This window comes from Ceratotherium simum, chromosome 2 (genome assembly GCF_057802395.1).
Source record: "Ceratotherium simum simum isolate JZ-2026a chromosome 2, ASM5780239v1, whole genome shotgun sequence".
NCBI lineage: Eukaryota > Metazoa > Chordata > Mammalia > Perissodactyla > Rhinocerotidae > Ceratotherium > Ceratotherium simum.
In genome coordinates, this window is record NC_141901.1 from 28,648,139 (window position 1) to 28,660,202 (window position 12,064).

General features: G+C 38.1%; 1 protein-coding gene across 1 annotated transcript; it reads right to left on the reverse strand.

Annotated features, from left to right (window-relative positions):
* Positions 1-223: 223 nt before the first annotated feature.
* On the reverse strand, positions 224-11,164 carry LOC106800975 (complement component receptor 1-like protein). Its single transcript, XM_087420354.1, is given in 9 exon segments — positions 224-3,709; positions 6,133-6,816; positions 7,114-7,197; positions 8,387-8,489; positions 8,574-8,673; positions 8,676-8,752; positions 10,335-10,363; positions 10,365-10,730; positions 11,136-11,164. Coding segments are annotated over 7 exon segments (786 nt in total). The 3' UTR covers positions 224-3,709; positions 6,133-6,816; positions 7,114-7,115.
* Positions 11,165-12,064: the final 900 nt, after the last annotated feature.

Sequence of the window (12,064 nt, forward strand, 5' to 3'; positions counted from 1 at the left end):
GGGCTTCAAAGGGAAGGAAGGCAATTTACATGGGGATGGAAATGCAAATGTTTGTTAAACAAGTGTTTGCTGGGCCGTCAGTAGACAATGTTATCTTCTGGTATTAGCTTCTTCCTGGAACAGGCCTTCTATCTTAAATTGTTTTAGGCCGTTGCGGGGGGTCAAAGTTTCTTTCAGAGTCTTTTGTTCTTAAAAATAATCAAGCCAGTGGCTGGCCTGGTGAGTTAAGTTCATGCACTCTGCTTTGGCAGCCCAGAGTTCACAGGTTCGGATCCCGGGTGCGGACTGATGCACTTCTTGTCAAGCCATGCTGTGGTGGTGTCCCATATAAAGCAGAGGAAGATGAGCACAGATGTTAGCCCAGGGCCAGTCTTCCTCATCAAAAAGAGGAGGATTGGCAATGGATGTTAGCTCAGGGCTAATCTTCCTCACACACACAAAAAATAATAATCAAGCCAAAAAGACACATTTTGAGGTGGCCAATTCTGATCCCCCACAGTCTCACCTTTGAAACTTTAAGAAGTTTCATAGTCCAGAAGGTGAGTTGGTAGATTGTTTCATCTCACTGAACACATTTCTTAGTCCTGATAATAGATCAGTCCACTTAAATTCATTTCAGAAGGTGGTGATGCGGTTGGGCTCCAAAGCTAGGCCTATATTTTGGAAACCAGCAATCATGTATTCAATAAGTAGCATTTCTATGGAAATAAAAAGAAAAACAACGTTATTGGTTGGAGTGAATTATAAACCAGTTTTTGAGCCCAATGGACAACGAGTCAAGAAGATTTCTAGATGTTAGGGTCATGGTATCTTTTGTAGCTTGAAATGTCTCTGATGATGTCATCAGGTGTTCAGGTATCCTTTTGCGTGGCTTACATAGCAACAGGCATGCTATTGGGGTGATCTCTACAAGGTTCCCATCAAGTTATCTAGCTTCAGTTTGCAAGGCTTCAGGAAAAAGGGTTTCAGTTCTCAATTGATTTCAAATGAAAATGATGGATAAACAATTGAAAACAATAGTTTGGAGATTTGTAGCCAGATATTTCAGGAGACTAGAAGAATTCAAGATCCAGTCCAGTTTATTTAGAAAACAAAAACCTTCAAGAATTAACAGAACTAGAATCTAATATCCACAAATGGGTATTATAGTTTTTACTGAAATATAATTTTCCTCTCTAAAATCACACTCATTTTTACCAAAGATAGCCAAATTAAGACTAACTGCTTTGTAAAATAAATCTAGTTTTAATAAATTAGGTCCAATTATTTCTATAAGTACAGCAAGAATAGCAATTGATCATATAGGCTTTTTAAAATCTGCTTTGCTGGAACTTTATATAAGGAATCTCAGATTGAACTTGAAAGCCCTCTAGAGTCCAGGAAAGTGAAGGACTTGTCAGACTCCATCAGTAATACCTATAGATGTGGATAAATTCCTCTCCCAAATATTTTGAGGTTCTAGGCACCTGCCAGAGACGTGACCTTCTTTACTCACCTGGTAAGGTTGTTAGGAACACTATAAACAAGGTACCAGGCCAATATTTCCAAGTGTCTTTATTTCATAATGTCCAATCTATGTTTCTCAAAAGCTGTGTGGTCATATCTGAGTTTATGCCTGTTTCTCTCAAATATTGCATTCTAATCAAACCTTTGATAATATAACCAATGTTTCCAATTGTGTCCTGCTATAAGGAGAACATATTCTTATTGAAATTATGCAAATAACTATATTGCCATGAAATAAGAATATTCACTTACTAAGGGTTTTCACATTCTAGAGGGATCAGGTAGGGAGAAAAAGATAAATGTTTCAATTTTGCTTACAATGGTATAGTTTACCAAATTGCTATGAGTCATAGTTAACTTAAAAGAAAAGAGAAAAAGTTTCCTTTAAATCTGAAAAAACAAAACATTTAAAAAATCAGCAATATTTCAAAAGAAAAGTCATAGAATTTATAATTATCTGTATCAGTTCATTCCCTCCCACATAATCAATGTTTGATCTTGATCTTTTGTTAGCAGTTTCCTGAAGTCCTCAGGTTCTCTGTTAGAGTTCTGCAATTTTTTACTGAGTTCAGTTTTGTGATTTGAAAGTTTATCAGAAACTTGTATTCTGGAATAAGTGTCAGAGTTCTTTCCATGAATCTCTCTAAAGATGAAAACATTTGCAAAAGCAGAGTAAAACCAAGCTGTTTGTAAATGACAAAAGACTTAAAAGGGCAATTGACAAAGTAACTTGGTTATTTCTGTGACATACAACACTTTAAGATAATACTAGAATTGTGACTGATAAACAGAAGATAACAGAATTTTAGGAATGTTATCTAATTTTTAAAACACTTATAGCAATAACATTTACCCACATAATATCATAGGTCCCTATGAAACAGTTTCTAGTTATCTATTTAACCATGGTGACAGTTAAAGATTTTTAGGTGAATGCAGAAGATTAAATAGCTGTAAGAAAAACCTTAGCACCTGTGATTAAAGACCTGATAAAAACAATATAGTAAATTTATTTTGATAAAACATAAAATCTCTACCCTTCTGGTAACACTCAAAAAAAAAAAACTTTTTGTAATTTCTTTTATCAAGAGCAGACTAAAAGTTCAAGAAAATTGTTCTTTTAAGAGAGAGAACCAAATTTTAATTTTGTACCAGCTTACTTTTGATATTAAAACTTATTCATTTAATTAAATTTATTTCAGTCTTAGCCAACTTGACCATGTAAAACTCTTTTTCAAGGTTCCTCTTCCACAAACCTTTTACAACATTTTTTTTTTACATTTAGAATTTGTCCCATGCCTTTTTTTTCTTTCCTCCTAGTACTTTAGGACAAATTTATCTTTCTTAACCAACCAAACAAAAATATTTCCATTATTTATACCTTCTTTACTGAAAACATATTTTACTTTCCTTGAATACAAAGATATTTCCCTTATTAATTTTTAGTTGCTTTAATCATACATATGAATTTTTAACCCTTGATTTTTAAGTAAAAACTAAGTAAGCAATTATAAATGCTCTTTTACATTAGCATTCTATGACTTGAGAGAATTTATAAACACTTTTCATAATTTCTAGAAACATGTTACTTCATAGTACAATATTTTAATAAAATATAAGACATGTTTACCAATAGACCCAAACACTTTTTAGTTTCTCTGTAATAAGACAGAAACAGGTAAACTTAGACATGTTTAGCAATTACTGTTTGAGTTTTTCTCTTATTTGAAAATTATCTAGATACTCAATGAATTTTTATCATTTAAATTAACCTAGCAAAACTTCAAAGTTTCAGTTACCAAAGAGATTTTGGAAGCTATTTTAAGTACACATGTGATAAACTATAATTATTGCTAAAAGTTTATCTATAGAAACTCTTATCTCACATCTAAATCATTTGTTCCGAAAACTTATGCTTAGATTACCCAAGAAAACTTCATGAGACATCAGACAAAATTAGGTATTATTTAAGCTATTATTGGGGCTGGCCCGATGGCACAAGCAGTTAAGTGTGCGCTCTCTGCTGCGGCGGCCCAGGGTTCACCGGTTCGGATCCCGGGCGCACACCGACGCGTTGCTTGGCAAGCCATGCTGTGGCGGCGTCCCATATAAAGTGGAGGAAGATGGGCACAGATGTTAGCCCAGGGCCAGTCTTCCTCAGCAAAAAAAGAGGAGGGTTGGCAGATGTTGGCACAGGGCTGATCTGCTCACAAAAAAGAAAAAAAATAAATAAATAAAAATAAAGCTATTACTTTGCAGACAAATTTGTAACAGGGATAACATGAGCTCAATTCACTAGTAAACCCAGGCTGTGTGTCTGCATTGTGTCCAATGCTGATAACTCTGAGGATATGTCTATTTTAGTCAAACCAACAAACTTAAACAAGCTTTCATTCACCAAAGATTATTTCATATCATGTTAACTTGAAAGACATTTGGGTTAGTTTCTTTTATATTTAGAAATAATTTATGTAAGTGCTTGCTTTAAGCCAATTAAATAGAGCTCTTAATTTTGCCCATACCATCCGGAGGTAGAAAAATATCTCACATTTACAACATATATATACAGACATACATGAACACACAAGTAGACACAGGCAGAGACCTTATAGCTTCTGCTAAATTTTTGTTATGAATCAGGTGCAATACAAAACTCACTAGTTTATAAGAAACATTTGCATTTCAAAGAACGGCTCTCAGGTCCTAGAGAAGACAAGACCAGAAAATCTACATTGCATTTTGAGAGGAACACGGAGGCTTTGGGACTGGCAAAAGGACAAGTGAAATTTGAACAACTTGCTAGAGCCATACCTTCAGCCTTGCAGAGATATGCAATCCAAAGAACTGGATTACAGTCTGAATGACAAAAAGAGGTTGACTCACCCTTCCAGTTACATTTTTCCCATTGCTTCTGTGTATCAGGGAAATTTTTAACTTAAGAGGTGGATCACAAGATTTTTATGTTCTAAAACTTCAGGACAATGTATCACACCTTTAAAAGTCTGTACAAAGCATTTAACAAAGGCCCTTTTTTCTTACATAATTTAACCCTAGACCAATTTACCCTGAGGGTAGGGTTTTTATTATCCTTTTTACTAGCACCCGATATTAGCCTCTAGTTTTTATCTCATACGGTGTGGGCTCAGGCAACTCTATTGAATTCCCTATGTATGTTTAATTAACATTGTTTAAAGGGCAGATTTATATGCTGTCTTACAATCAGGCAGGGGAAATGTTCCCCAGTGAGACACAATGTCTATACCCACAATAGAATTTATAATACAATCCTGCAAAAAGAGATGTAATCACTTAATTCCATCAACTCTTATACTTCTAATCATAGCTTTCATTGGGGGGACTTTATCAATAGGTCTCGGTCTTATAATATTGAATAGGAGAAGCATTCCCAGTCAGATATAAGGTCCATTTTCAAAGCACTTTCAGGCAAAGTTGATATAACCTCTTTCTATAAAATTAGCTCAAACATCCCAACCTTTATAATCTTATCAACATTTATACTTTTATGCTTTTTTTTTTCAATTTAATTGTAGCCTGAGTCAGGGTCTTAAGAATAGTCATTTTTGTTTGTATTTCTTTTTTAATTTGGCTTTTTATTAGGTACAAATAAAACAATTATTATGAGAGCCCTCAAAAACTTTTTTTTCCAATTTAGAAGGTTTTCCAATTTAAATCCTCCATTGTCTGGCCACACTGATGAGTAGGATCTTAATAGCGACTCAAACCAGTAAGCTTAACCATGGATATAAGAGCTGTCCCCAAGAGAGATCCAGAAACTTCACTCCCCAAAATAGTCTGAGAAAGCAAAGGCCATTGTTGCACAACAAGCAACGAAGGTTGAGATGACAAAGGCCCCTTATGAAAGCAATTGGGACCCCTTATGACAAACTCCCCTGGGAACTGACAAAGCTGGATAAAGAGAGTGCATCTCAAAACCCCAGTCCATTTGACTGGCTATCAAGATGCACGCTGGCACATGCATCCTCCATGTGGCAGAGACCAGAAAGGTCACAAAGCCAAGCTCTCAAGACGTAAAAAAAGACAAGAAAATCCTCATTTCATATGCACATTAACAGCTTTAGCTAAGCCTTGGGTCTCTTGGAGCCAAATTAATACCTAGGAGGGAGGTTCCACAGGGTTGGGGAATGTGTGTGGTTTTACAGAGTACCTCATCATTGCATGGACATTTTCTTGAAGTTGGCGGGGGACCTGTGTTATCTACCCCGTTCTGTGACCCAACTGATCCTATCATGGGAGTCTTCTTGAGGTGGTGAGCACCCTAATGGCCCTTAACTGCTTGACCTATGCCCACCAAATTTGCAGCATTTTTGGCTTCCAAGATGCCCTTCGCAACAGCTTTCACTGCATGTGCATATTCCCAGACAACAGGCTTATAGATGCCTGCATCTTGCCCTATGGTTTTTCCTTTTCATGACAAACAACACAAAAGACAGAACGAGGGAAAATAGTGACCTTCTCTGGGAAGAAAATGATCAATAAACCAATGGGTACTCAAACAAAATTTCCTAGAGTCACTGAGTCCAAGAAGCTAGCTTCACCAATATATTCTCCTGCTAATCTAAATTTAGCAAAGGAAGAAAAACTCACCACTCTCGCTTCCATTGGACCCTGTAGGCAGAGATCTGGGAGGCTGATGTGGTAAGAGCTCTTACCTCCTGTGATCAGGGGTCCAGGATGTCTCGGCTACAATAGTCCAGGAGTGAGCAACATCCAGCCAGTGAAGATTTATCCTGTCAAGTCACTAAACTATAGGGGAGGAAGACAATTACTCTACCCTCTAGGTTCTTCTGGCTGGCCTATGAATTAAATTGATATGAGACAAAATAACAGGAGAAAATCAAACAAAGCTTATAACATGTATACGTGGGAGAAACCCAGGAAAACTGAGCAACTCACCAGAATGCCTGAGGTCGCCACCTTAAATACCATTTTCACCTGAAGACAAAGGAGGATGTTGGGAATAGTGGTTTGGGGCTTCAAAGGGGAGGAAGGCAATTTACACAGGGATGGAAATGCAAATGTTTCTTAAACAAGTGTTTGCTGGGCCGTCTGTAGACAATGTTATCTTCTGGTATTAGCTTCTTCCTGGAACAGGCCTTCTATCCTAAATTCTTTTAGGCACTTGCGGCAGTGCGGGGGGGGCGGGGGGGGTGCGAGCGGTATCAAAGTGTCTTTCAGAGTCTTTTGTTCTTAAAAATAATCAAGCCAAAGAGACACATTTTGAGGTAGCCAATTTTGATCCCCCACAGAGGTTACTCTTCTTTGACGAAACTAAAAAATAAATGAATAAATAAGTTTTGGTGTACTTCTATGTCATCTGGTTTCTCTCCACATATTCCCTACAAATTTCAACCCTAGCATTAAACTAGTGACTTACAGATTAGTAACAAAAACACATGCTGTATAAGATCTACAAGACCCCTTTGAAATTCTTCCAACAAAGAAGTATTTTATCAGTATTTTAGTTAAATAAAAATGCAGACAGCAGGTGATTCTACGAGGCAAAAAACACACTGGAAAAAAAAATAAAGGGAATATACAGGCTGCATAGTTGTTCCTTCTACTCACGTTCACACGTGAACACTGCTGCTCCAAAGGCTTTTCATTCCAACCAAGACACAGTGAGTAGCAGAGCTGCCTTTTAATCAGAACCTAAAGAATAATAAGGGGTACAAATGAGTGAGCAATTCCCATCTCTCCCTTCATCTCATCATTGATAGGTGCTCAGCTTTCTCACTTCAGCCTAAATACCATTTGGTTCAAAGTCCTAAAGTTTGGTTCTTTATTCTAAAGAATTACAATATCCTGTGACATGCCAAGCAATCAGAACTTCTACACTTAATTGTCATACAGACCTCATAGCCCAGTGTCACCTACAGAGGTCACTGAACACAGGCTACACTCCTTCCTGTGCCCTAGACCCACACCCATCTCTCACTGACAGCCCTCTGACACCCCACGTATTCTCATTAGTTGGTTATGAGGAAGAACAGCTTTCCATCTGGGTGAGCAAAGCAAAGATCATCTGGAAAGAGAATGGCCATGTTCTTCTTGCCACCACATTTGCAATGGCCAGACAGAGGCTCACTGGACCAGATGTTCTGGAACAAAAGAGGGATGAGGGGAGGAGTCTTTGCCACCCTTATTATTGGATCCTCTTGTCCTTCTGAAATCTGCTGATCACTATTGGGTGGTAGGCTTTGTAAATGTCAAAGATTCCTTGGAAATTATTAAAAATAACTGCTGCCTTCCCAATCTTGTTACCTCCCACAGACAGATATTGCAGACCATCAAGAGTACTAGATCCACATAAATGTCTAATAACACTGCCTGAAACAATAACATTGGCCGTTAGATCCCAGTGTCAAAGACAGTACTGATGCGAAGCTATATGTTTGGATTAAAAATACTTATCCATACGCTGTTACAATTCCACTATTAATTGGCTTTAAGTTTCCTGAAACAACGCTTGCTTGACTTTTATCACATTGTAAACAATTTTTGTCTCCTACGTCAAACTTTTTACTAGCAAATTTTCCATAAAATTACATTTTCCTGCCTCCAAACAACTCTTTACCCAGTTACTTCAAGTTCCAACCGTGAATTCAAGGTCTGTGTCTATATTTATGTTTGTACTCAACGTTGAATTATATGTGCCATTTTCTTATCTCCTAATAGTGGTGCCACTGAGTCCTTACCCTTATTTCAAAACTACCCAGAAATTAATCTCCCTGGGTACCTCTTTTCCATAGGTCAGCCCACCTTTTTAGATTAACTCCTGAACCCAAGAGAGTCACTATCCAGCACGGAGTCCCTGGTGTCTAGTCCAGCTCACACTCACCCCTCATCACAAATGAAGGACACTTTTTTCCCAAGCTGGATATTAAGTGGAAAGAGCATGCAACCATTAGGGTGTTGGTCCAGGGACGCAGCACATGATTTCACTAGGATGGGAAAAACAGGAGTGAGACTGCCATGTGAGGGACAAAGAGATCATTGATCTGCAAACCAGATGAGAGTGTAGGCACCTGCACATGTTGGGGTGGCAGGGCTCCAGTCTCCCTGGGACGTACAGCGCAGAGAAGCAGCCCCTCTGAGATCATAGCCGGGCTCACAGGTGTAGGTCACACCTCCTGCCCAGGGGAAACACTGTCCTTGTTACTTAGGGTGTGCTTACCATGTGCGATTTCTGGAGGTGGCTGACATGCTGGGGAAAGAATAGCAAAGTACCTGTCAGTTACTTGGAAATATCTCTTGCTATACCCTCTGCCTGCCAGGGAGCTTAAAATTCCTCATTACAGAGTATAGATTTTAAAATAAAAGATCTGGTAGTTTAGTACCCATGTTTTATTGATGAGCAAACATAAGCCACAGAGCAGAGCTGTAACTAGAACCAACATCTCTGTAACACCTTGTCTGTGTTATTTCTACTAAAATGTTCCTAAGACCAAGCAGAGTATTCCTTTTGCTTTCCAGTACTAGCACCCAGTACAGAGCCGTGAGTGCTGGTGGATGTTCTGCTCTTACACTTCATCGAAACGTAGCCTCTCTGGCAACAACAAGTGACACCTTTGCCCAAGTCTCATCAAACAGACCCGCTCACCTAGCTCACTGTACAGTCAGTCACACATCCCTCTTCGTTTTTCCTCCCAGCTCCTCTTTCAGGACTGTAAGCCTCTTCTCGGTCCCTATGTGCCAGCGTGGATTCTTCCCACTCCACTGCTAAGCCAGCCACTTCAGCACAAGAAGACAAGAGAAGCCATCAAGAACAAAATTCCCTTAAAAGAAATAAGCTATAGAATTTTTAAAGAGAGAACATATTGCTTAGAGCATATTTTGACTCAAATTTTGGCTGCCTCCATCTGTAGCCCAATGGATGTGTGCTCAGAGCATCAGAACAGGCTTGAGTCTCAATCTGAACCATATGTACAGTCATGAGTCACTTCATGATAGGGATACCTTCTGAGAATTGTGTCACAGGCAGTCTCGGCGTTGTGCCAACATCACAGAGTGTCCTTACACAAGCCTACATGGTATAGCCTAATATACACCTGGGCTATATGGTACTAATCTTATGGGACCCCCATCGTATATGTGGTCCTTCAGTGACTGAAATATCATTATGTGATGCATGACTATAATTGAATAAAAATGAAAAAAAATCTTTGCTTGTATTTGAGCAAGTCATTTTCCCTTTCAGAGCCTCAGAGTTTTCAGTAATAACATGGAGGAGTTGGAAGAGAATGCCTGAAGTCTAAGACCTTTTTAATCCGATGCTATCATTTGGGTCCCATGGCTCATTTGCCTACTGACCCCCTCCAATGAGAGATCTATGTTGTTGTTATCATATATTATATTCATCATATGTTTCACTATACATTATCATTAGGCTCTGCAATCAGAGTGGCTCTTGAATTCCAGGCTTTGTTCTATTATTTACTAGCTCTGTGACCTGTGAAAGTTTACTTAACATCTCTAAGACTCAGATTTCTCAATGTAAAATGGGAATGAGAATAGTTCCTACCTCATCTGTTTGCTCTAAGTACTAAATTAAGCAATGCTTATAAAATGTGTGTTTTACAGATGACACGGGGTAAACCATTACTTTTTGACAATTATTATTATAAGAGATAACACAGAAGAGTTAGTGTTATGTCTAGTGTTTATACCAGCTTCATAGTAGTTGTGTGTGCACACACACTCTCACACACTCTTCCTTAATTTCAACAACTCTTATCATTTACACTCCTCCACACGTCCCCAGCAGAGTCTCAGTGGATGAAACTCACCCCTGGAGCAGCTTGGCAGCTCAGGCACCCGTGTTGTTGGCCCAGCACTGCAGAGTGTGGGGCCCTTTCATGACAAAGCCAGACTGACATCTAAATCTCACAATCTCACTTAAGGAAAATAAACTCCTATTTCCGGGTAGTCTAATTGCATTTTCAACTTCTGGAGTTGTGCATTAATTGGCAGAAATACACTAAGGAGGAGGGCTGCTCCAAACACCAGGTTGATTGTCTTTGCTGGAACAGGATACTGACTGTTCTCCCATGAGGTCAAACTGCTTTTCTCCACCTGGCCCACTGAGACACCAGTAAGTGACCACTGTTGCATATTGAGAAGCATTTCTATTGCTGCTGTAGTAGTCTGCATTGGATATGGCTGGGGGTGGCTCAAAAGATACACTTGGAGTAAGGGAGAGTGTAGTAAACAACAGCTTAGCTTTTAATTATTTTTTGATTTTTTTTTTTTTTTTTTTTGGCTGAGGAAAATTCACCCTGAGCTAATATCTGTTGCCAATCTTCCTCTCTTTTGTATGTGGGTTGCCACCAGCATAGCTGCTGACAAGTGGTCTAGGTTTGCGCTGAGGAAATGACCCTGGGCCGCTGAAGTAGAGTGTGCCAAACTTAACCACTAGGCCATGGGGTCAGCCCCAACAATTTACTTTTTAGAGCTGTTTTAGGTTCAGAGCAAAATTGAGGAGAAGGCACAGAGATTTCCCATATCCCCTGGCCCCTACACCTGCAAAGCCTCCCCTATTATCAACATCCCCAGCAAGAGAGGTACATTGTTACAACTGATGAACCTACATTAACACATTATAATCATCCAAGTCCATAGTTTACATTAGGGTTCAGTTGCACGTTTTGTGGGTTTGGACAAATATATAATGACATGTATCCATCATCATAGTATCATGCAAAGTGTTTTCACTGTCCTAAAAATCCTCAGTGCTCTGCCTATTAACCCCACTCCCCACCCCAACCCCTGGCAACCATTGATGTTTTTACTGTCTCCATAGTTTTGTCTTTTCCAGAATTAATTTTTTTACTATGAATTTATGTAACAAAGAATCAAATGACTTTCTAAACTATAACTAATTACAATAGTGTTATTTTCTTCTCATATTTGCTAATAATCAGACATGTTGTTTATGTAGTTGAAATTTAGGTGTGTGTGATATGAGTTCTGTCCATAATAATTATTTTGTGTAAAAATATCCATGTATTATTATGGTTTACATATTTGCGATAAGTGGATAATCTATGTGATTTTATCATAGATTTTTATTTATTTACTGCTGGGCTATTCTTTCTTTGATTTTTATTGACCATTTAATGACATCTTTGCCAGTTAATTACACCACCTCTGGCACTACTCATCAAGAAAAATAGAGAAAAGAAAAATATCAAAGATAAGCCATGAGAAATGAAATAATCATAGATCTAAGGGAAATAAAATTATAAATGAAAACTATGTTCTATCATTACATAATAAATTTAAAATATTGGTATAAGTGATTATACACCTGTTCACATAAACATATCACCAATATTGACTCAGTTAAATGTTTATTGACCTATAAATATAGAGATGTGGAAACATGTTTAATTGAAGATAAACCTCTAAAAAAGGTGCCAGGCCTAGAAAATTTTTTATGGTAAACTGATAATACCTTGCTAATTTAAATTTTTTCAGGGAATTTTAAATTCTTTTTTTTTATTTTTCCCCTAAAGCC